Source organism: Protopterus annectens, chromosome 6.part0 (assembly GCF_019279795.1).
Source record: "Protopterus annectens isolate FY-2018-M chromosome 6.part0, PAN1.0, whole genome shotgun sequence".
NCBI classification, from domain to species: domain Eukaryota; kingdom Metazoa; phylum Chordata; order Ceratodontiformes; family Protopteridae; genus Protopterus; species Protopterus annectens.
This window is the reverse complement of record NC_056737.1, coordinates 1551209754-1551231965: the sequence shown is the minus strand read 5'-3', so window position 1 is coordinate 1551231965 and position 22212 is coordinate 1551209754. Positions and strand designations below refer to the sequence as shown.

At 44.1% G+C, this 22212-nt stretch overlaps 1 protein-coding gene across 1 annotated transcript in view; it reads left to right on the top strand.

The window, feature by feature from the left end:
* Positions 1-22212, top strand: part of LOC122804001 (protein mono-ADP-ribosyltransferase PARP9-like) — a 1237155-nt gene that overhangs the window by 998049 nt on the left and 216894 nt on the right. The window contains exon 8 of the mRNA XM_044073682.1: positions 1720-1862. Within this exon, the coding sequence (XP_043929617.1) occupies positions 1720-1862 (143 nt within the window). The remainder of the gene's footprint in view (positions 1-1719; positions 1863-22212) is intronic.

Genomic DNA, 22212 nt, shown 5'->3' with positions numbered 1-22212 from the left:
ATTATATATAAATAAATGGAATTTGGGAAACAGATGCAGAATAATGTTTAGGGGGAAGAGGAGTGAGGTTTACGGGAAGGCAGGAATTGTCGCCTCACAGTAAGACGCTGTCCGGTTCGATTCTCAGCTAGAGCGTCTTCTGCGTGGAGACATGCGTGAATGGGCATACCTTCGTTGGAGGTTGTGTGTCAGGGCTGGCAACACGGCACGTAAAAATCAACTGCCAGTCATTAGCAGACCAGAGTTCCGCTGTGGCGACCCCTAACTGGGAAAAGCCGAAAGACACAACATGTAATGTTGGACTGAATCGCAGTTATAAAGAAAGAAAACATGTATAATGCATGTAACTGGAAAAAAATGTAATATAGTTTTGTTTTCTTTTCTATTAATGTATGTTGCCTATTTCTTAAGTGATAATTTAATAAAGGTGTTAAAAAAACATTAAAGCCCCACTTCCCAGTACAGTGATTTCACAGAAAAGCACATTTTACTTTCTTTCTCCTCAGGCTCATGCACTCACACTTTACTGTGAAAGATTTGCACTCCTGTCCTGGCTTCTCAACCTGTGAGAATGATAATTGTGCCCTACCCATTCCAGATTGTTACTTGAATTGCCTATGTGTAGTGCACAGCATGACTAACCTGTGCGTGGGTAAGCACATCCTGGCATTGGCATGCATCATTTTTACAGTAGTATACCTGTTTAACTCTTGCGCAGGTCACTGCCTTTTGCTAGTACATACTCTGTCCACCTAGGTCTTGCATGGTCATCCCTTACTACTGTCTCCTCCTCCTCTGACTCAGCCTCCACTGAGTACCTGTTGTGCTGGGAATTGCTGCCCCTGAAGGTTCACACACTACTGTAACTCCTTTCTAAGTATAATACTGTGTAGCACTGCACACACTGTCAATATTTATGCCATACTGCAGGGCATCACTGGATGAATACAGACTGTGAAATCATTCATCACACACACACACACACACACACACACACACACACACACACACACACACACAGTGGTGTTTCTTGTTTGTGATTATGCATGGTTGTACCTGTGATCTGATTGATGGTGTGGATTTCTTATGGGTGTGATGAGCCAGGGTTATAGGGCATATCCAGCATCACTAGGTAGGTGCCCCTGTAGGAAGTTAACCCTTGCAAACCATTATCACAGAATGACATATCTGGCTGTTGTGATAATTGCCTGGGTAGCTTGCACACACATTGTAGACAATACCCTGTACATTGCAGACAATCTGGCAGAGTGATGCCCTTTGTGGTTTATGTATCACTTTCCCACTTCACCATGTGTGGTCTTTATTTCAATGTGAGTATAATCTATGACTCCAAATACCTCAGTGAAAGGGGCTATATCACAGAAATCATGCATGGTGTTGGCTGTCTCCTCTGGGTTATGTGGGAATCACATATGGCCCCCATATGCTGAATCTAAGGACATTCTAAGGCACTTGTCTTGGTATAATTATCCAAAAATTTCATTAGACTTTTTTTTTTTGCTTTACTTTGAAGATGTACCTCTTTGTATGCAGGAACCAAAAATAGTGACAGGAAAACAGCTTTCTCGAAAATGGTCATTAGTAAAACAAGTCAGTAGGTTCTGATTTCAAGTTGTTTCATTTGCTGGCTATATGATAAACATTCTGAATTCTAGTTTATGAACACCTTCTCCTATGTTTGTTGCTTAAATGTTTTAGGTTACTATGACTACAGTAAGGGATATCTGGATGAGTGGAATGGTAGTAGCCCCTTTTACCAAAAATTGCGTATTCAGCCCAGTGATGATATATTTGAAGAAAAGAAAATGATGTTTCAAAAAGAAGGGCTTGAAATTCTTAAGGTATGAAAACTGTTTTGACATTATCTAATAAACCGCTTTATTGATTCTATAATAAACTATGTGGATTTATGTGTTATTTAATACATTTTCAGGCTGTCCTTTCACAGTTGTATGCTGAGTAGTATTTATTGATAGACTGTACTCTTCTAGACTGTCTGAAGACAAACAGCTTCTGTCTTCTGCAGTCATCATACCTCTCAACCTCTTAACACAAGAAGTCTGGACATTTCCTAAAATACTATGGGGACAATGCCCCAAAAATATGTACAGATTGTAAATATTGATTTTATAAACGTAGTTGTTCGCGTAACAGGGTTTGTTAGGATGTATTTCTCAGAAAGATATGAAGTCTGAAAGTCAAATGTATGTCATTATTTAGTGACCTCAACCCTCAGTGATTTGCCAGAAAAACACAGATTTTATTATGAGGAACAGATCAAAAATATGAGGTAAAAATCTGGATGGCTGAGAGGTATGGCAGTCACTAATTATCAGGATATACAGGTTAACAAATGTAAAAGCGACCAGGCAATAAATTTATAGTGTGTTGTAACATTAGACCAAAAAAAATACATATTTCTGTATTGAAATGACAAGTTGCCATAGCAGGCAATTCTTTGTTCTTTTTTTTGCTGAATACATTTTTATTGATTTTCAGAAACATAAACATATATGTATATCAAATAAATATTTACATAGTCAAAGCTTAAAGTGGAGAAACAATTCCAAAAACAAACATTCCAAAACCGACTATTTACATAGGATGTCTATACTTGAAAAATTTGTTTTCTTGAATGTATCTTTAAATAAGATTATAATTTATTACAGTCTTCTGTTTTTCAAGCACTTGATTTACTTTCTACCAACCATGTTCTTAAAATGTTTAAAATTGGGAGGAGTTGCAGCTTTCCAGTTCTGTGTAATATTTTTCCTTCTAATAGCAAGGAGAGTCCACAAAATTACATATTTTTGCCTTGGAACACAAGATGGCACAGGTGCATTCAACAAAACTAGAGATTTTGTAAGTTGGAAATTATCAGTGAACAGTGCCTGTAACAAATAGTTAATACTTATTCAGATAATACGTTGCCAAATGGCTATTGATTGTGATTTACACCTCCAACATGTATTTTCTTTATTATATATTAAATCTAATTTGTGTGGTGTTAAGTATGTTTTCTGTAGAAATTGCCATGTGAAACGTTGCCAATATAGTGATAAAGATGGTGGTTTTGGAGATGTAAGAATTTGTTTTTTATCTTTATCATCTGGCATTTTACCATTAACTGTTTTCATAGTGTTTGTTATGAACTCTTGTTTCTTTAATTAATTTGTACAATACTGATAAAATTCCTTTCTCATTTGTGGGAAATTCCATCAGCATTATTAACTATTCTATGAACTTAGGAAGGTTTTCCCTAACAGACTTCTACATTATTGCCTGTTGGTTTAACACTGTTTGTCTTAATCCCTGCAGTGTTAACCACGTTATTTTCAAGGTTGAACTCACTAATAATAATTTGCTCTATCATTAGTAGTTTATTAGTGTTTATCAACTGATGACAGTAAATTAGACCATTCTTACTAAGTGTTTTAACTGCTACTGAGTCCTGAGTTATAATATTATTTTCTGTGTATGTTATTGGGAATATGAAAAAAGACCATACTTTTATGTCCAGATTTTGGTTTGCAGGTAGTAGTTTAAACATCTCTGGTGTCATATTATCATTACCCGTAGCTTTGTTTAATTTTAGTTTTTTGATTTGAGCTTTAATTTCTGTCGTAGTTATATTTTTATTTATTATTTTTCTGTGTTCATCTGATAGTCTTAGTCTTATATTTTCCTTAAGGAATTTTTTAAGTGCTTCACTTGATTCTACTTTATTTTCTTGACTATTAAGGTTTTAAAATACAGTCTAAAGGTTTCTAGAATTCCTTTTAAGTCAGATACTTTTCTTCTTTTGTCTATATTGTATATTTCCTTTATCTGATTTGCCTTTATCATTCTTTTTGTCCTGTTAGCTGTTCTCCTTTGATTTATTTGGATTCATAGAGTAAGTGCATAGTTTGACCTTCTCTAGATTAATCATTGTTTTATGGTTCAATATCTCTAAGTATTTTTGCTGAGGTCTTTAATTCTTTTTCTGAAGCTAAGTTGGCTTTATGGATATCTAATTTAATTTTGTCTATTTTGGTTTGTAGTTCTGTCAGTTCTTTATTCCAATGCTTTTGTTTGTTTTTATACATGGCTACCGCCTTCCCATATAAATATGCTTTCATTGGATCCTATATATATATATATATATATATGTGTGTGTGTGTGTGTGTGTCTGTGTGTCTGCTACCTCGTCTGTGAGGTTTAAATCTAGAAATTTTTGCATCTCTGCAGTATAGTATTGTTAAAAAGGTTTGCTGTGTAGGCTGGAATTCTTTTGATTGTAAGTTTTCTCTTAAAGTTAAAATCTATTTCAAAAGTTATTGCAATATGGTTAGAGAGGGGGCAGATGATTGTTTTGACTTTGCTTATTTTTGTGGTAAGATCTTTTGTTATATGCCCTCTATCTGTTCCAGAAAAGGTGCTATGTCTATGTGAGTAATGTGTGAATACCAATGAATCTTGTTCACTATATGTGTTAATGTCCATTAAGTTATATGAGTCAGTAACCTCTGTAAGTAATTTTGATGGTGCAGATTTCTTGTGTGTGTTTTTTTAGCATTTGTATTTTCTTCTTTCATTATGTAGCCGCGGTGGTGCAGCGGTTAGAGTTGTCGCCTCACAGCAAGAGGATCTCCCATTCGATTCTCGGCTGGAGGACCTTCAGTGTGGAGTCTGCATGTCCTCTCCACAGTCGAGTGACGATAAAGACATGCAGGTAGGTGTGAGCATGAATGGGCGTGCCTTCTTTGAAGGTTGGGCATCGGGCTGGCAACTCGGCACCGTAAAAATCTACTGCCAATCATGAGCGCACCAGAATTCTGCTGTGGCGACCCCTAACTGGGAAAAGACAAAAGTCTTTTAAGTCCTCTTCTTTCATTATACAATTAAAATCTCTTGCAATTATTGTATTATCTTTGGAATGCTGTATTATGTTCTTTAAATGTTGTTTGGCTGCCCTGACACGCAGTCCTGGTATCCAGTAGTTGTTTACAAGGGTATAAGCCAAAGCATTTATTAATATTTACACTAAACATATTCCTGAGTTATCATTGACTGTATTTATGATCTTGGGCATCAAGGTTGTCTTTCTCCATAATATTACTATACTTCTTTGCTTTTTATCATATTCTGAACTTGCTAGTAATGTGTAATTATGCATATTAATCTTATTGATTTCTTGCTGTTTACATAGCTTAAGATATCTTTGTAATCTTCCTCTTTTACAGCTGTTATTTAAGCCATTGACATTGATAGAAATGCATTTCACAGTTGGACTAACTATACCTTTGTATTTAACCATTGTCCTGTTTTGTGTTTGTACATAACCTTGTATTTGTCCTGAAAACTTTTTACCATTCATTTCATATATGTTATAAATGCACTGCATAGACATCCATTTAAAAGGTACAAATAAAAACTGTCTGTTGAAAAAGTGGTTTTCAAAATGTAAACAAGCAGCCCTTCCCTTCATGGGAGAAAACATCCCATCCTTGAATAGGCTTGCCATTCAAGTGACCCCTCTTATCCCTAGTCAACATATTCTCTCAGCTTTCCCAGCAAGAAATATAACTAAAAGCATCAAATTCATATTGTGTGCCATCAAACTTCAACTATTGAACTGTATAATATTCAATTAAACACTATTACAGAGATTGCTATATGATATTACTGTCCGTAGTTAAATAAAATAGCGTAGCCAACTTTAAATACAACATTATTCTAGTATATACATCTTATATTTTATCTCACTGTATTATTTAATGTCCTTCAACCAACATCTGTTTTCAGTGTAACAGTATCTATTGTATAGTGTCAACATTTTATTTAGACAGCGCTTTATTATCAATGCATTTCTTGCATCATTTATTACCATTGTATACATATATATATCCTTTTGCCCATATGTATATTTCTAAGTAACCATTTTATTTTTGTGTTTCTTTCGCCAGATTTAATATACAACTAAGATGACTGTTAGTATTTGTTGCAAACCCTATGTGTACACAGTCCAAGTAGGTTCACATTTCCTACTTTTAAGACAACAGAGCTTTATGAAACTTCATTTGTTTCAGCATCCAGTCAGGTTAATGAAAAATTGTTATTGTTATAAACTGTAGATTTTAATATATAATATTTTGGCTTCTAATGTAATCTCTATGTATAAAATAAACAACACTTTTATATAGTACTTTCATCTGATGAGTTCAGTTCTTTACATCTTTAGATTTAGGTCTGTTTGTATTCTTATTATAGGCTTTCATAATATTCTTATTTAATAGATAAGTTATATACAATTTTTGTGATATTTTATAATTTAGATAGTATCAGCAATTAATATGAATTCATTAAGGCTTCATCCGATTCATGTAATCTTTTACTTTTAACTTTTCTTGTGCCTTGTTTTTCTCTATGAAGCACAAGAGAATCCTAAGCATTTCATAAATAATATCTGTACTGCTCTTAGTATAGTAAACATATCAGCATTGCTGTATGTCTTGTTTAACAATTGAACTTAATCTAGTCATCTTCATAGTTAATGGCTAACTTTGGACTGACATCAGACTTGTTCATGTTTAACACATGCGAGTGTCATTTCTTATTTACCAGTCTTATTAAGTATGCTGATTCTTGTAACACTTTCATGACATTTATATCTTACCATACTAGTTCTTTATTACATCTGGTTCAGCTTCTTACTGAATACATTTGTGTATATATTTATTTATTTGTTTCTTAGCTGTTAAATTATTATTACTTTTGTTGTCATAAGTAATCATACATTCTTTGATAGCTATATGTCCTAGTATGCATACATATGAGTTTGCATTGTTTACATCAATTGCTTCTATTCTGTTCGTGATGTCATTTTCTTTGCATATATTATAATACTTTTGTGGTAATTTCTCTTATTTCCTTTTAGAATTATTAAATCTATGTTATGCATATGTACATACGCAGTAATGCTTTGAAGAACTTGTATTTTGGTGAAAATATGTACGTGTCGTTTTAAGAGCCTTTTGGTTTAAGTTAAGCCCCATACTGCTTTATTTCAAGTGCTAGTCACTCTCTGTAATCAAGTACTTTCATTTTTGGCTGTTTATGAATATGCAAACAACTGTAATGGACTCTAACAGCCTTTTTTTTATTGTAATGCCTCGAGATGCATTAAAAAAGACGTCATGTACTTACCATAATGTTCCATCTGAGTTGTTACTCTTCAGTTGTCTTCAACCTGTGGGTTGACGGATCTGACTCAGCTGCGTATCCAGCATGTGATCCGAGCTCCTCCCCTGCCCATAATGCCCCTCTTTCTCCCCCTGTCTCCTTCATTTATATCGAGTTTTCTGCCTAACTTAGCATTCCAACCTGTCCCAGTAATAAAAAACAATCTTGTCCTATGACAACAGTCTCCATAAGAAGAGGAGGAGAACAAGATACACTCCTGTGGTGACCCTACCCTCTACCAGTCAAACCACCACACAGTCTGTGTAAGGCAGGGGGAAGGAGGGAGGGCCAGTTGTAAACAAATGAAGAGCAACGACTCAGATGGAACATTGTGGTGAGTACATAAGTTCTTTATCTGAAGTTGTTGTCTTCATTTGGTCTTCAACTTGTGGGACAGAGTCCCCAGCTACTGACACCTGGGAGGCCCTCATGGAAGGATATTCCGGAGCATGGCGGAGTCAAAGGATGCCTTGTTCATGGGTAGAATGTCTAGCTTATAATGTGAGATGAAAGTATGTGAAGAAGCCCAACTGGCCGCAGAGCAAATATCATCCAAAGGGGTCTATATTATAATCTCGAAGGTTTAAAACTTCGAATCACTAAAGATCGAACTTTAGTGATCGAAGTCTTAAATCATCGAAACCAAAAAAAAATGCTAAATTTAAAAAAAAAAAACTAAATAGTTGTAGGCAGGGGCAAGCCTCCCTGCACCTCCCACACCCCCCTACTTAAATATACCAACTCCAAGAACACACTACATTGAAGTAAACGGAAATCTCCCCCGACGGAGATTTTCCGTTTAAACGTTCGATGTAGTGCTCTTTCGGTATTCTCATGTGTATTGTATTCGATATTGTCAGCCTTCGAGATTTTAATATGGAACCCATCCAAAGATACTCTGGACCAAAAAGCCGCTGAGGTAGCCATGGATTTAGTGGAATCTGCTTTCAAATGACCTGGTGGGGATAACCTACTAGCCAAATATGCCAGGATAATACAGTGGGAAATCCAACGGGCAGTAGTAAGAAGCCATGTTGTTGCCTACATAAAAATTAGATATAGCTGCCAATTGGACCTTGATCGTAGAAGAGCTGGCACCTTGCTGAAAAGTACTTACTAAAAATTCTAAGACCGCTGGAACTGGGCCAGTGAAGGGGTCTAGGTCACGTTGCGAAGCCTAGATAGAAAAATGCTGCCACTTGCTGGAATAAGCTTTCTGGGTAGAAAACTTATGAGCTTCAGCCAGAATCCTTTTGACCTGTGAAGATGACCCAAGAGTCTTGATTATCATGGGAACTGGAGCAGCCAAGTGGTGAGCTTCAGACCAAACATGTCTGGATGGGGAATCTCTGAAGGATGAGAGATGAGATCTGGAGTCAGATCTAATGTCCATGGTGGACCCACAAGATGAGACCACAGATAGGGGGACCAGACTTGAATCGGGCAATGAGGGTGACTAAGCTCCCCGGCCTGCGAGCTTTCTGAAGAAGTTTTGGTATTGGGGGTAGAGGAGGATATGCTTACAGAAGACGAGGGCCAAGCATGAATTAGAGCATCTCTGGGAACTTCCCCCGGTGGGGGTTTCAGAGTGAAGAACTTGCTACACTTCACTTTGGAAGGAGAGGTGAAGAGATTGCAGCAAGGCTGACCCAACTTGAGAAAGATCTGTTCTGCTACTGAAGGATTCAGAGGTCAATCGTAAGGCATCAGACTAGACGTGCTGAGCCTGTATGCTAGAAGGCTGGACCTCCCCAGAATGTGCATTGCCACCAGAAAATGGCCGGTGGAGATCACCCACTCCCACACTCTCATGGCTTTGCAACACAAGGGATAAGACTGGTTCCCCCCATTTGTTGGTGTACCAGATCCTGGGCATATTGTCTGTCTGGAACACAATTATCCCTAGGGGAGGATGGGCATGGAGAGCCTACAATGTTAGAAGCACCACTCCCATCTCCGGGACATTGATATGCAACTGAACCTCATAGGGGGGACCACGTACCTTAGACCGTCCTCCCTGAACAGTGCCTCCCCCACCCTAGTAGGGAGGCATCCATGGTCACCGTGGTCGAGGGGGAAGGCGGAAGAAAAAAACCCTGGAGGAGCTCTGGGGAACGAATCCACCACAAAAGAGAGTCCCTGCACACCCGAGAGATTCAAATGGGGTAAGGCAACAGAAGATCTAACATGCACCATTGAACCGCAAGGGTCCATTGGAGTACCCACATGTGAAACCAGGCCATGGGTAAAAGAGTGATCATGGCCGCCATGGACCCTAACGCTCTTAATGCCATTTTCACTGTCAGTGACTGAGCTTGAAGAATATGGATAACATGTTGTTTCAGAGACTGGATCCTCACTGAGGTTAGAAAGACCTTGGTTTGAATCGTGTCCATCCGAGCCCCAATGAAGTCTAACACCTGAAATGGAGCCAGTGATGATTTGCTGAGATTGATGGTTATGCCCAGTTGTTGGGCTAAGTGAAGTAGGGGATCTCTTGCTTGGCAGAGTTGATGCCTGGAGGGTCTTGCAAGGAGCCAATCGTGTATGTGGGGAAAACCTGGAATCCCTGTAGTCTCAGGTGAGCCACTACCACTGCCATCACTTTGGCAAACACCCTGGGGACTGTGGTGAGACCAAAGGGCGCTCTAAACTGGTAATTATTGGCTCCCATCCGAAAGCGGAGAAACCTCCAAGAGTGCCAGTCCATTTTGATGTGGTAGTACGCATCCTGGAGATCGATTGTGCACATCCAATTGCTCTCCTCCAGAAAGGGCAGGACAGATTGAAGAGTGACCATTCAGAATTTTGTCTTGGCAACTGACTGCTTTAAAATGGAAAGATCCAGAATGAGTCTTAAGTCCCTAGTCTTCTTTGGCACCAGAAAGAACCTGGAATAAATGCCTAATCTGGTCTGTTCTTGGGGGGCAAGTTGGATGACTCAGTTTCTTAGCAGCTTTGCACTTTCCAGTGCTGCTTCCTCCATTTGCATGGATGGAACATCCAGGAGGTGTCTGAATGGGAGAGGTAACTGGTTGAACGGAATTAAATAGCCTCTGGATATAATTTATAACACCCAACGATTGTCCATGATTGACTCCCAGGCCGTTGATTGTAGTGAGAAACATCCCCCAACTGACTCTAGAGAAGAGCAGCTGGGCAACCCTTCAGGGTTGCTACACAGGTTTGTCCAAGAAAGGCTCTTGTAACCCTTGATTCCTTGGACCCCCCTCTGCCCCTGGAGGGTGTCTATCAAGCCCACCTCTGCCTCTGGGGGAAGGCGAGTCATGACTGTCATGGGGGTAGATCTGAGATATCCGGAACCACATCTCCTTGGCCCCCCTCTGATTCCTAGAAAAGGTTTGTTGAGGGGCTGAAAAGCAGATCCTGATGGCAGAGTATTCCTATCTTTCTCACTCTGGACTAGAGTGTCACATACTGACTTTCCAAAAATGGTGGAACCATCGTACAGGGCATTAGTAAATGACTCCTTAAAGGGCTCCAAGAAGGCACAAAGCCGGAGCCATGCATGACACCTGATGGTGACGCCTGTACTGGCAAATCTAACAGCACCCTCAGTTGCACGGAGAGGAGACACATAGAGGTGTTTGCAAAAGATGTAATGGTGGCCATTCAGAAGGAGAAAACTTTCTTATCCTCCACCGACATGGACCCCAGGGGTAGACTGAATGACCTCTTTGAGCAGATCATGCTGAAGCCTAATCACGTGTGCCAAGTAATTCAGCACACACACCGAAAACATCACTGAAGCATACACCTAATTCCCAAAATGGTACAGCGTCTTGGACTCTCGGTCAGGTGGATGAACCGTGGAGCTCTCCTGTGCGAGCTCCTTCTTAGTGGGCGCTGTCACCAACATGGCATCAACCAGGGATCCCTTGGTCCAGTGGGTCCTATCTGTAGGGGCAATCAAGATCTTGTCTGGGCATTTGGGGATTGGCTCCACTATGTCCGGTTCCTTCCACACCCGAGATGTAATAAAATCCACTAGTGGATCTGCGGGAGGGGACACCCAGGAAGTAGAGGGTCCTGCGCCAAATGCTTCCAGGAACACTGATTCATCCTAGTTAGATTTTTGGGCAGACCACCCCCCCACTTTGGCAGATGATTTTCATGATGTCTCCAAAGGAGACATCCTCAGGAGGGTGACTGGGGGGAACCTTCCCCTTCCTCCAAATCGGCGTCTTCCATGAGGGACTCTGGAGGGGAGTCTAAGTGCCTCCTTTTACATGTATGCTTGTGAGGCATCTCCTCAGTAGGGTCTCTGGGGAGGACTCGCCAATGTCTCACTGTTCCCAAGCGGGAGCTCCCTGGGTCCAAGAGGAGACAGGCTGTCCCTGAGGTGGCAGGATGACCAGATCTGCACCAGAAACAGAGGGAGCTGAGGCAGACTTCGAAAACAAAATCATCAAGGGTCTTGAAGGGATCAAGTGGACCCCCGCCACCATGTTAAAAGCCAAAGAGGAACGGCCCTCCTGGGAAGGGACTAGCAAAGGGGCAGTAACCCTCTGACTCAATGGGGGGAGCCAGAGCCAAACCTGCAAGTGCCAAGATCCCAAGAGGAAGGCTCAGCTCCGAAGAACTTGTCGGATGCGACCTAATCAAGGCCATGGCCAGAGTCACGGTACAAGGTACCGTCGGCACCGACCCCTCGACGCAGTGTGTCCTCTGATCCAAGGGCTTCGAAACTGGGGGTCAAATCAGAGAAGGAGTAATTGGGATGAAAGTGAAGTGCATTCCCCCTGGTCAGGAGGCAGAGTGGGCACACACGATTTCCATCTGTATCTCGGTGCAGATAAACTTCTGCATCATCCTGTCCACCTCTGCTTCGGAAAGAATGCGGGTGGATCTGGATGAGAAGGTCACTGACACTGGCCTAGAGGGGCAGTGAGGAGAAACCTGAGTTGGCGACCAGGTCCAACGCTCCACCAGCTCCAGGGAAAAATGAGGGGAATGGAGCCAGGGAGACTCAGTCCTCAGGGCCAAGTGGATCTTAGCTGGAGGATCCGCGGAGGAAGAGCAGTCAGGGGACCACTTCCTGGGCTTGTCCTTAGACCTGTTTGGCTTGTCCCCATCCCCCAGAGGAAGCCGGGGTAGAAGAAGTGGTAGGAGGGGGAAGAAGGCCTTGGAGGATCAATTTCTTTCTCCTGTCCATCATTGCCTAGGGATTGAACACCTCACAGATGGAGCAGGCGGTCTCTAGGTGAGAAGCACTAAAGCATTACACACACAGTGTGTGGCCTTCGGCTGGGGAGACCTTATGGCCACACTCCGTACATTTGCAGAACCTTGGTTTTGGGGTCTCAGACATGGCAACTTTGAGAGGCCTTTTTTTTTTAACACGTGAGGTGGGGGAGGTATAAAAATAGAAAAGTTAACTTTAAGAAGAGAGAAAGGATAAAAATATTGATAAAATAAAACACTTACCCTAACAGCAGCTTAGAGCAATGGATCACGATGCAGACATGAAGCGCGCCAAATGAGATCTGAAGGGAGGAAGGAGACAAGGGCATTATGGTTAGGGGAGGAGCTTGGATCACATGCTGGATATGCAACCAAGTCAAATCCGTGTGGGATCCTGCAACCCACAGGTTGAAGACCAAATGAAGACAACCTCAGATCATATTTTACTAGCTCATGGCTTCGGCGGGAAAGCAGAGAACTGTAAGTGAAGCTTTTAGAGTTCTAGAATAGGCCATGAGCTTAGATAGCAGTCTTTTACTTTCAGTTTCTTCTAATTCATTTAAAATGATTACCAGCACCCACTGCACCACAGAAAAGTGCCCCAAACAACATTTTTAATGTTAATAGCACTCTTTATTAGCACATAGTTTACAAATGAACAAATCATAAACATTTGGTTTTTAAAGTTATATCATTTTATATTTCCTAGACCATTCACACTAGAGTCAAAAGCAGTATAGCATTGTGTTATCAAACTATTAAAGCCTGAAAGCATGTGTGGTAATTCCATATTTCATGTGTTGACATAGCAAGTTAGTACTACTTGTCCTAGATAGTAAAGCAGTTCTTTAATATTGGTCTTATTTTTTATGTTTAATATTGCATTAGTATAAATAATAAAAGGTATTTACCTTGTCATTCATACCAGAGTCAAAAGCAGTATAGTATTGTGTTATTAAATTATTAAAGCCTGAAAGCATGTATGTTAATTCTGTATCTGAAGTAGTTAACTTCATTTGTGCATCAACCTATGGGTATCGGATCCATATCAGATCTGAGCCGGCAGCTTCAAACAGCTAAGATCCGAGCTCCAAGCTCCTCCCCTTTACCCATAACCCCCTGCTTATCCCTTCCTGACCTCAGATCTCGTTTGCCCTGGTTCTCAACAGCAGCTTTGAAACAAGCTTCCATATTGTTGTGTGAATGTTTCTCTCATAGTTAGCTTAGCGTACCTCTGTTTTTGTTAGAGTCAGTGTATTCCCTCCCCGTGTGTGTGTGTGTGTGTGTGTGTGTGTGTGTGTGTGTGTGTGTGTGTGTTAAGGTGTGTCCATTTTTTGGGGCCTAGCGTGTGGGTTAAAAAATGTCTGAGGCGCCCAAATCTTTCTTTTCTAAATGTACCGAGTGTGGCCATAAGCTATCCCCAGCGGATGGCCACACTCGGTACGTTATTTGCCTTGGGGTTGAACATCTCACTTTGGGCTGCTCTATTTGTGCAGAGTTCAACCCCAGGGCCATCAGGGACAGGAGGTCGAAGCTGATTCTGGCGGGACTGTTGCCCCCGGACTCGGCTTCATCCTCCAGCCCATCTGTGGCTTCTGCCGAGGCTTCGGCAGCGCCACCTTCTCTCCCTCTGGCCGGGACTCACCCTCCCACCCTTGGCCAAGAGGAGAGGGAAGCTAGGAAGGAGAAGCAGAAACATCACAAGAGGCTAGCCGAGACCTCTTCCTCGGCTCCGCCATCTAAGCGAGCTTCTCCTCCTATGGCCTCCGGATCTTCTCCTTCCCGGCTCCGATCTCCCCGGAGGAGGAAGAGACCTGGTCGCCTTCGAGGTGGCATTCCCGGCCTGCCTCGGTGGCCTCATCGAGGTCTACCCGTAGCATCTCCGACGCAGACTTGGACCGGATGTAGCTGCCTGGGGGGGGGCTCGACCCCCTTTTTCACCCCGATCGCTCCTTCTCCAACCCACTATCGGGGCTCGGAGCCTTGGGAGCCAGGTAGCGTTGGAGCCGGGGGAGCATCGGAGCCGATAGTCTCCGGTACTTCAGCTCCGATGGCGCACTCAAGCCTATCGGGTCCTTTTTCTTCGGATCCGAGCTTCAGATCTGGAGGTGTCAGCATGACTTTGGCTCCGTCGCGGTCGGAGCATGCTGGCCATATGGATCCGACCACCTCAGCGCCGGTCCCTATCCGCACATCGGATCCGAGGAAGGGTCTCCTCTCGGATCCGATAGGGAGCAGCTCTTCTTCGGCATTCAATGTTGTGGAGAGGGTATTGTCGAGGGACTCCAGGCCCCTGGCTTCGGCTATGGCTCCACCCTGCAGTCTCTCTCAGACGGGTCTACCTTCCATCACCCGGTCCCAGGGACAGCCTGCGCAAACATCCCAGATTGTTCCCTGGCGGAACAGGATGTAGTTGGTGAGGTCTCCTCGGACAGCCCCCCTGAGGAGGTCCCTCACAAATGCAAGTGCAAAAGGAGGCACTTGGACTCACCTGAGTCCTTGACAGAGGACACAGACTTGGAGGAAGGTGAAGGTTCCCCAAGGTCACCCCCCCGAAGACATCTCCTTCGGAGACATCATGGAGATGCTTCGGATCAGAGGGGGGTGGTCAGCCCCAAAACCTTCCTCTGACGAGAATGTGTTTCTGGAGGCATTTGATGCAGGCCCATCTACCTCTTTGGTGTCCCCTTCGCCGACCTCCTGGTAGACCTGATTACTACCAGGGCGTGGAAGGAACCGGACACTATGGAGCCCATCCCAAAGAGGCCTGACAAAATCCTCAGCCCCCCTTCGAATAAATCATGTTGGAGCAAGGAAGCCCCGGTAGATGCCATGCTGGTTGCCACCAAAAGGGAACTGGCCCAGGAGAGTTCCTCGGTCCATCCTCCATACAAGGAGTCTCGGATGATGGACCATCTGGGGAAGCGGGTGTTCGCTTCAGCCACCTTCTCTGTGAGGTTGCTGAATTATATGGCACACATGGTACAACTCCAGCGGGATATCATTAAAGAATACGCTGGGTCGCCCCCCCCCCAGAGTCCATGTCGGTGGAGGATAAGAAACCCGAATGGCCACTCTCAAATCTATCTCTAATACCTCTATGCGGTTACTATCCCATGCCACGGAAGGAGCCGCTAGAGCCAGTGGAACGGGCAGTCATCCTACGGCGATAGGCATAGCTCCGTCACTGATTTCGCTGAACCCTTCAAGGCATCATTCGCAAATGCCCCGTTTGATGGTTCTGCCCTTTTTGGCAAGACCATACGCGACACATTGGTCCAGAGTAAGAAAGACGGGAAGACGTTGTCTGCCATCCAAGTCCGCTTCTCTGCTCCCCAGAGGTCCTTCTCGAGGAACCAAAAGGGACAGAATAAGATGTGGTTTTGGAAGTCTCAACAATCCCATTTTGCTCCGGACCCCTCGTCCTTCAGAGGCAGAGGAGGACAGAGTGGGCACCGCCCTAGAGGCAGAGGGGGTCCGAAGAACATCGGGTCCAGAAAACCTTTCTCTGATCGGCCCACGCAGCAACCCTGAGGGGTTACCCAACTGCTCCTCTCTGGAGGCAGTCAGGGGGCATTTCTCGAGGCACCTAGCAGCTTGGGAGTCCATCACAACAGATCGCTGGGTGCTTCATATCATATCCAGAGGCTACAAGATACCTTTTCTCTATCCCCCTTCCACTCCCCGGAACCTCCCCAATGTCCCACCCAATCAAAGGGAGGCGGCAGCCGAGGAAATCCTCCAGCTGCTAGAAAAAAGAGCAATCCAGCACATCCCCCCAGAGCAGTCCGGATCAGGCTTTTACTCCGGGTTTTTCTTGGTGCCAAAAAAAAGACAGGGGACTTAAGACCAATCCTCAACCTGTCCTTCCTAAACCTGTCAGTAGCCAAAGAAAAGTTCCGGATGGTCACTCTCCAATCCATTCTCCCACTTCTACAGGAGAATGACTGGATGTGCTCCATAGACCTCAAGGATGCGTACTACCACATTTTGATGGACAGACGATCCAGGAGGTTTCTCCGCTTCCGTCTGGGAGCCAGCCATTAGAAGTTCAGGGTCCTCCCCTTTGGTCTCACCACAGCCCCCAGGGTGTTCACCAAAGCCTTGACAGTTGTAGCGGCCCACCTGAGACTCCAGGGAATTCAGGTCTGTACCTGGACGACTGGCTCCTGACTGCCCCCACCAGGCATGTACTATGCGCAGCCAGAGACTACTTTCTCCATTTAGCTCCCCGGCTGGGGATCACGATCAACATCAAAAAAATCTTCCCTTCTTCCAACCCAAATCCTAGATTTTATTGGAGCCAGATTAAACACAAAACAGCTTCTAGCCTTCTTGACTCCAGACCGGCTTTGAACTCTAAAACTCCACATATTGGCCCTTCTTCAATCCCCAGCTCCCTCTGCGGAATTGGTCCTGAGGGGGTTAGGCTCTGTGGCGGAAACTGTCAATCTTCTCCCCTTGGCGCGCTTGAATATGAGAGTTCTTCAATGGACCTTGCAAGTCCAATGGTCCCTCCTGCGTCATCCCATGAGCTTCCCCATTCCCCTCAGCAGGGTCTGCAGGAAAGCCCTCTTATGGTGGCTCCAGTCCCCGAACCTCCAGAAAGGGCGCACCTTCTCTATGTCCCCTCCCCTAGCCACGGTGACCATGGATGCTTCTCGCCTCGGGTGGGGGGGCACTGCATGGGCAGGACTGTCCAAGGCACATGGACCCATTTGGAGACCTTTTTGCATATCAGTGTCCTAGAGATGAGAGCGGTGCTTTTGGCATTGCAAGCACTTCACAGCCTTCTTCCCTTGGGGACAGTTTCGATTCAAACAGACAAATATGTCAGTTGTCTGGTATATCAACAGACAAGGGGGAACCAGGTCCTATCCACTTTGTCGGGAGGCCATGAGAGTGTGGGAATGGGCGATATCCAACAACCGCTTTCTCATAGCGACGCACATTCTGGGCCGGTCCAACCTCTTGGCAGACAGGCTGAGTCGAACCATTCTCTCACCGTACGAGTGGTCTCTGAACCCCAGAGTAGCGAAGTTAATCTTCTCCAAGTGGGGTCAACATTGCTGCAATCTTTCACCTTGCCTTCGAACGCAAAATGCAGCGACTACTTCACTCTAATTCCCCCACCCGGGGAATCCCCCAGAGACGCTCTGGTGCATGTTTGGCCACCCAGTCTACTTTATGCTTATCCTCCTCTTCTCCTGATGCTAAATTTATTACAGAAAGCCCGACAGTTGGGGAGCAGAATAAGCAGAATAATCCTCATTGCCCCATTCTGACCTCATCAACCTTGGTTCCCATTTCTATGGTCTCATCTGGTGAATCCCCCATGGATTCTAGATCCCATCCCAGATCTGATCTCTCACCCATCAGGCCTGTCAATTCCGAACCTGGACAACCTCAAGCTGACAGCTTGGTTGATCCAGTTCCACTGATAGCTAGGACTCCCGGTATCTCGTCCCCTGTCAAGGCTATACTAGTAGCTGCTCACAAGCTGTCTACGAGAAGGATTTATAATAGCAAATGGAAGTGTTTTTCTATTTGGGCGGAGAGTCAAAACTTAGATTCCTTTACAGCTCCGCTGCCAGCAGTGTTAGATTTTCTGACAGGCTTATTTGACCAAGGTACTAGTTCTTCTACGGTCAAGGTCCAGCTGGCTGCAATCTCTCACTATCATGTCGGGAGTGATCTCAGTCCTTTGACTTTGTCTAAATTATGTAAGACCTTCCTAAAAGGCACTTTCCTTTTGAGGCCTCCGGTTAAGCATGCAGTCCCTCCTTGGGACTTAACCCTTGTTCTTCAGTCTCTGACAGCTCCTCCTTTTGAGCCTGCATCTTCAGTGGATCTGAAATACTTATCTTGGAAGACAGTTTTTCTTGTTGCCATCACTTTGGCCAGAAGGGTTTCGGAACTTCAAGCCCTTTGTGCCAAGCCACCGTACTTAATATTTCACAAAGATAGAGTTTCACTCAGGACCACTCCCTCTTTTCTGCTCAAAATTGCTTCAGAGTCTAATATCAACCAATCTATTAATTTACCAGTATTCTTTCCAAATTACCAGAATAAAGGTGAATACAAGCTACACTCTCTAGACGTACATAGGCAACTGAGGTTTTATTTGCACAGGACTGATCACAGGAAATCAGATCAGCTTTTTGTATCCTTTGCTAAACTCACTTTGGGAAAACCTGTATCAAAAGTCACCTTGTCCAGATGGATTTCTCAATGTATCCTTTTGGCTTATGAGACTTCGGGCCGGTCTGCACCTCAAGATGTCCATGCCCATTTAATCGATCAATCTCTACCTCTGCTGCTTTTCAATCTAGGGTGTCGTTGGATGACATTTGTTCAGCAGCCACTTGGGCTTCACCTAATACATTCATAAACCATTACAAATTGGATATTGTCTCTAGAGGGAGAGCATCCTTCGGCTCTGCAGTGCTCCGAAACTTCCTTCCATGAGGACCTCCCAAGAATTAGGTAGCTGGGGACTCTGTCCCATAGGTTGATGCACAAATGAAGTTAACTACTTCAGATTAAGAAGTTATGTACTCACCATAATGTTCCATCTGAGTAGGTAAACTTCATTTGTCAGCAACTGATCCCCCCCTCCGTCCCCCTGATCCATATGGATACTCAAAGGAATCCTGCTTTTCATGGCGGATTGTCTTTAGGTTGGAGTTTAGAGGTGGTTCTTTGGTGTTCTATATGTTTATGCTTATAAGAAAACTCGATTTGAGGTCAGGAAGGGATAGCAGGGGGTTATGGGTAAAGGGGAGGAGCTTGGATTTGGATCTGATACCCACAGGTTGCTGACAAATGAAGTTTATCTACTCAGATGGAACGTTATGGTGAGTACATAACTACTTATTTTCATATGTTTAGACATAGCAAGTTAGTAATCCTTGATCTAGTTTTTAAAGCAGTTCATAGGTTCATAGGTTCATACTAGGCTATCTGCCCTAGGGCATTTATAAGCCTAGCCAGAGTGTGTTTGGCTTTTGCCACACATTTTAAATTAATTTTGCTATGCCCTTTTTCGAGGTTAGTATACTGTGCCTCTGTATAACAATGACACAGAAGTGATACCAGGGGTAAACCTACGATCTTCCATCCACTCATCAAGATTCCTCTTGAAGGGACACTGCCTAACCTGGACTGGGATTTTATTCCAGAGTGAAGGGAGCCTCTGGGTTATGAATCTGTCCCTCCAGCATGTCCTATTTATTTCAGTGCTGAGGTTCAAGTCTCTCGAGCGCATAGCTCGATGGGATTTGGATTTTCTGAGGTGCAGCATGTCCATTAATTCCGGGTTGGACATGGCTTTATACGTCAGGCACAGATCGCCTCTGAGCAGGCGGTATGCCACTGAGTAGAGCTGGAGTTTCTTTAACCAGGCAGCATATGGCATCTGTTTGAGCCCTTTGATCCTCTTGGTGAGGTACTTTTGGGGTCTTTCCAATTGCTGCAGGTGGTCTGGTAAGGTGCATCCCAAAAGGGGCATTGTACTCAATTATGGGCCTGATGAGAGATGAGTAAAGAGGCACGATGACCTCCCCTGATCTAGATGTGAATCCCTTCATGATTAGGTGGGCTATATAAAATGTTTTTCTAACCACTTTGGCCATGTGGTTGTCAAATGAGAGATTGCTATCAACTTGGGTCCCCAGGTCCCTAATTACTTCTTCTGTACTTAATGGATTACCACCTATGTGGTAATTTGTGGGCACTTTGTTTTGCCAAAGGGGATGACTATACACTTTTGGCGTTTAGCTTGAGGCCATGGCTCTGGCACCAGTTGTCTGTTTCTATGAGGCCCTTTTGGAGGATGCTTGTGTCGGCTGGAGAGTCAATTATGGTGCCCAGTTTGCAGTCATCTGCGAACTTGGTCAGCCACAGTCCTTCCGTGTTGGCCTGTACCTCCGAGAAATATATACCGAACAAGAGAGGTCCCAGGACTGAGCCTTGTGGGACGCCACTTGTAACGGGTTTGGAGTCTGACATGGCTCCAGCAATTCTAACCATATGGGTTCTGTCCTTGAGCCAGTTTGCAACCCATCTAGTGACATAGGGGTTTATATTTAAGCTGATGAGCTTATCTAATGCCCGAGTGGGGTATTGTATCGAAGGCTTTTGCGAGGTCCAGGTAGGCTGTGTGGACCACCTTCCCCTCGTCAATGGCTTTGGTGACTGTTTCAAAGAAATCGACCAGGTTTAAGAGGCAGGATCTGCCCTTAACAAAGCCGAACTGGGTAGGATCCAGTGTCTGTAGGTCCCCAATATCTTTATTTATGAGGTCCATGATGATCCTTTCCATAGCTTTGCAGACCAAGCTAGTCAGGCTTATGGGGCGATAGTTTCCAGGATCCGTTGAGGCACCACCTTTGTGGAGAGGGACCACTGTTGCTGTACTCCACTCTTTGGGTACATATCCTGTAGTAAGGCTGAGATTGAACAGTAGTTTTATGTTTGGGTTTAGCTCTTCTTGGAGTTCATGTAGGACAGCCGGGACACCGTTTGGTCCCATTGATGCTGTGTTTTTGCTTTGGAGAGGGCAGCTCTTACCTGAGCATCTGAGATGTCAGGGGGGCAGCACTCTGCTGGGATAGATATTTGCCCTTTTGGTGGGGAGTGGGGGGAGAGGTTTGCGCTGAACCTGTTAGCTAGGATGTTGGCAATGTCTGTGGGTTCGGTGTATTTTTTGTCATTTTGGACGAACTCTGAGCATATCTGGGAATTCCCACCCAGGTTCCTAACATAACTAAAGAAAGCCTTGTGATTATCCTTAGTGTCCTGTGCAATTTTTCTCTCGAAGATGGCCTTAGACGATTTTATGAGTGCCCGTAGTTTTTTGCTAATACTGATCAGAGATGCCTTCCCTTTTTGGGATTTTGCTCTATCATGTAGTAGCTTCCTCCTTCTGTTGTATAGTTTGTTTATGGCTGGGGTCCACCAGACAGGTCGTCTGCCTTTGGAGGATTGGGTCTTGGTTTTATTTGGGATTGCATGATCCATGCATTCCTGAAGGTGTTCATAGAATGTGTTTATAAAGGATTCAGCGGTCTGGGCCGTATTTTCCACAGGCCCGGGGGCTTTGAAGGATTCCACCTCAGTGTTGAGGAGTGTGAAATTTGCTTTAAAGAAGTTTTTCACTGTGGTTTTCTGGGCAAGGGGTGGAGTCGGGATGTGAATATCCAGTGAGATTAGTTTATGGTCTGGTCTTACCAGTGAGGGATACACTTCTGGTCTGGAGCATAGAGTCCCCATGTTGGTGATGATCAGGTCCAGTATGTTTTCCCCTCTTGTGGGAGTGGTAACAATTGTTCCATAACATTTGAGTTTTTATTCTAGGAACCTTTGGGCTAGGGTGTTGGAGCTAGAGTAATGCTCCCAGTCTATGTTTGGGTAGTTGAAGTCGCCCAATATAATGGTGTTTGGAGAGACCTTCATATTTTCCAGTGTTCTTAGGAAGGCCGAGTGGGGTTCCTGGGTTTGGGAGGGTGGTCTGTAGCAGGCTATAAACAGGAAGGTAGTTTTACCTACTGTTAGTTGCACATGGATAGTCTCTGATGCTTTTTGCTGTGCCACCAACCTGGAGGTGTGGGTATCCTTGACGAATATTGATACTCCCCCTCCTTTTGTGGTTCGGTCCAAGTTTGGGGCCGAAAAGCATGGTATGAGGTATAACCTGGTAGTGCTGGGGTACTCTCGGGAGTCTTGAACCAGGTTTCTGTTACTGCACAGATATTGATGTTC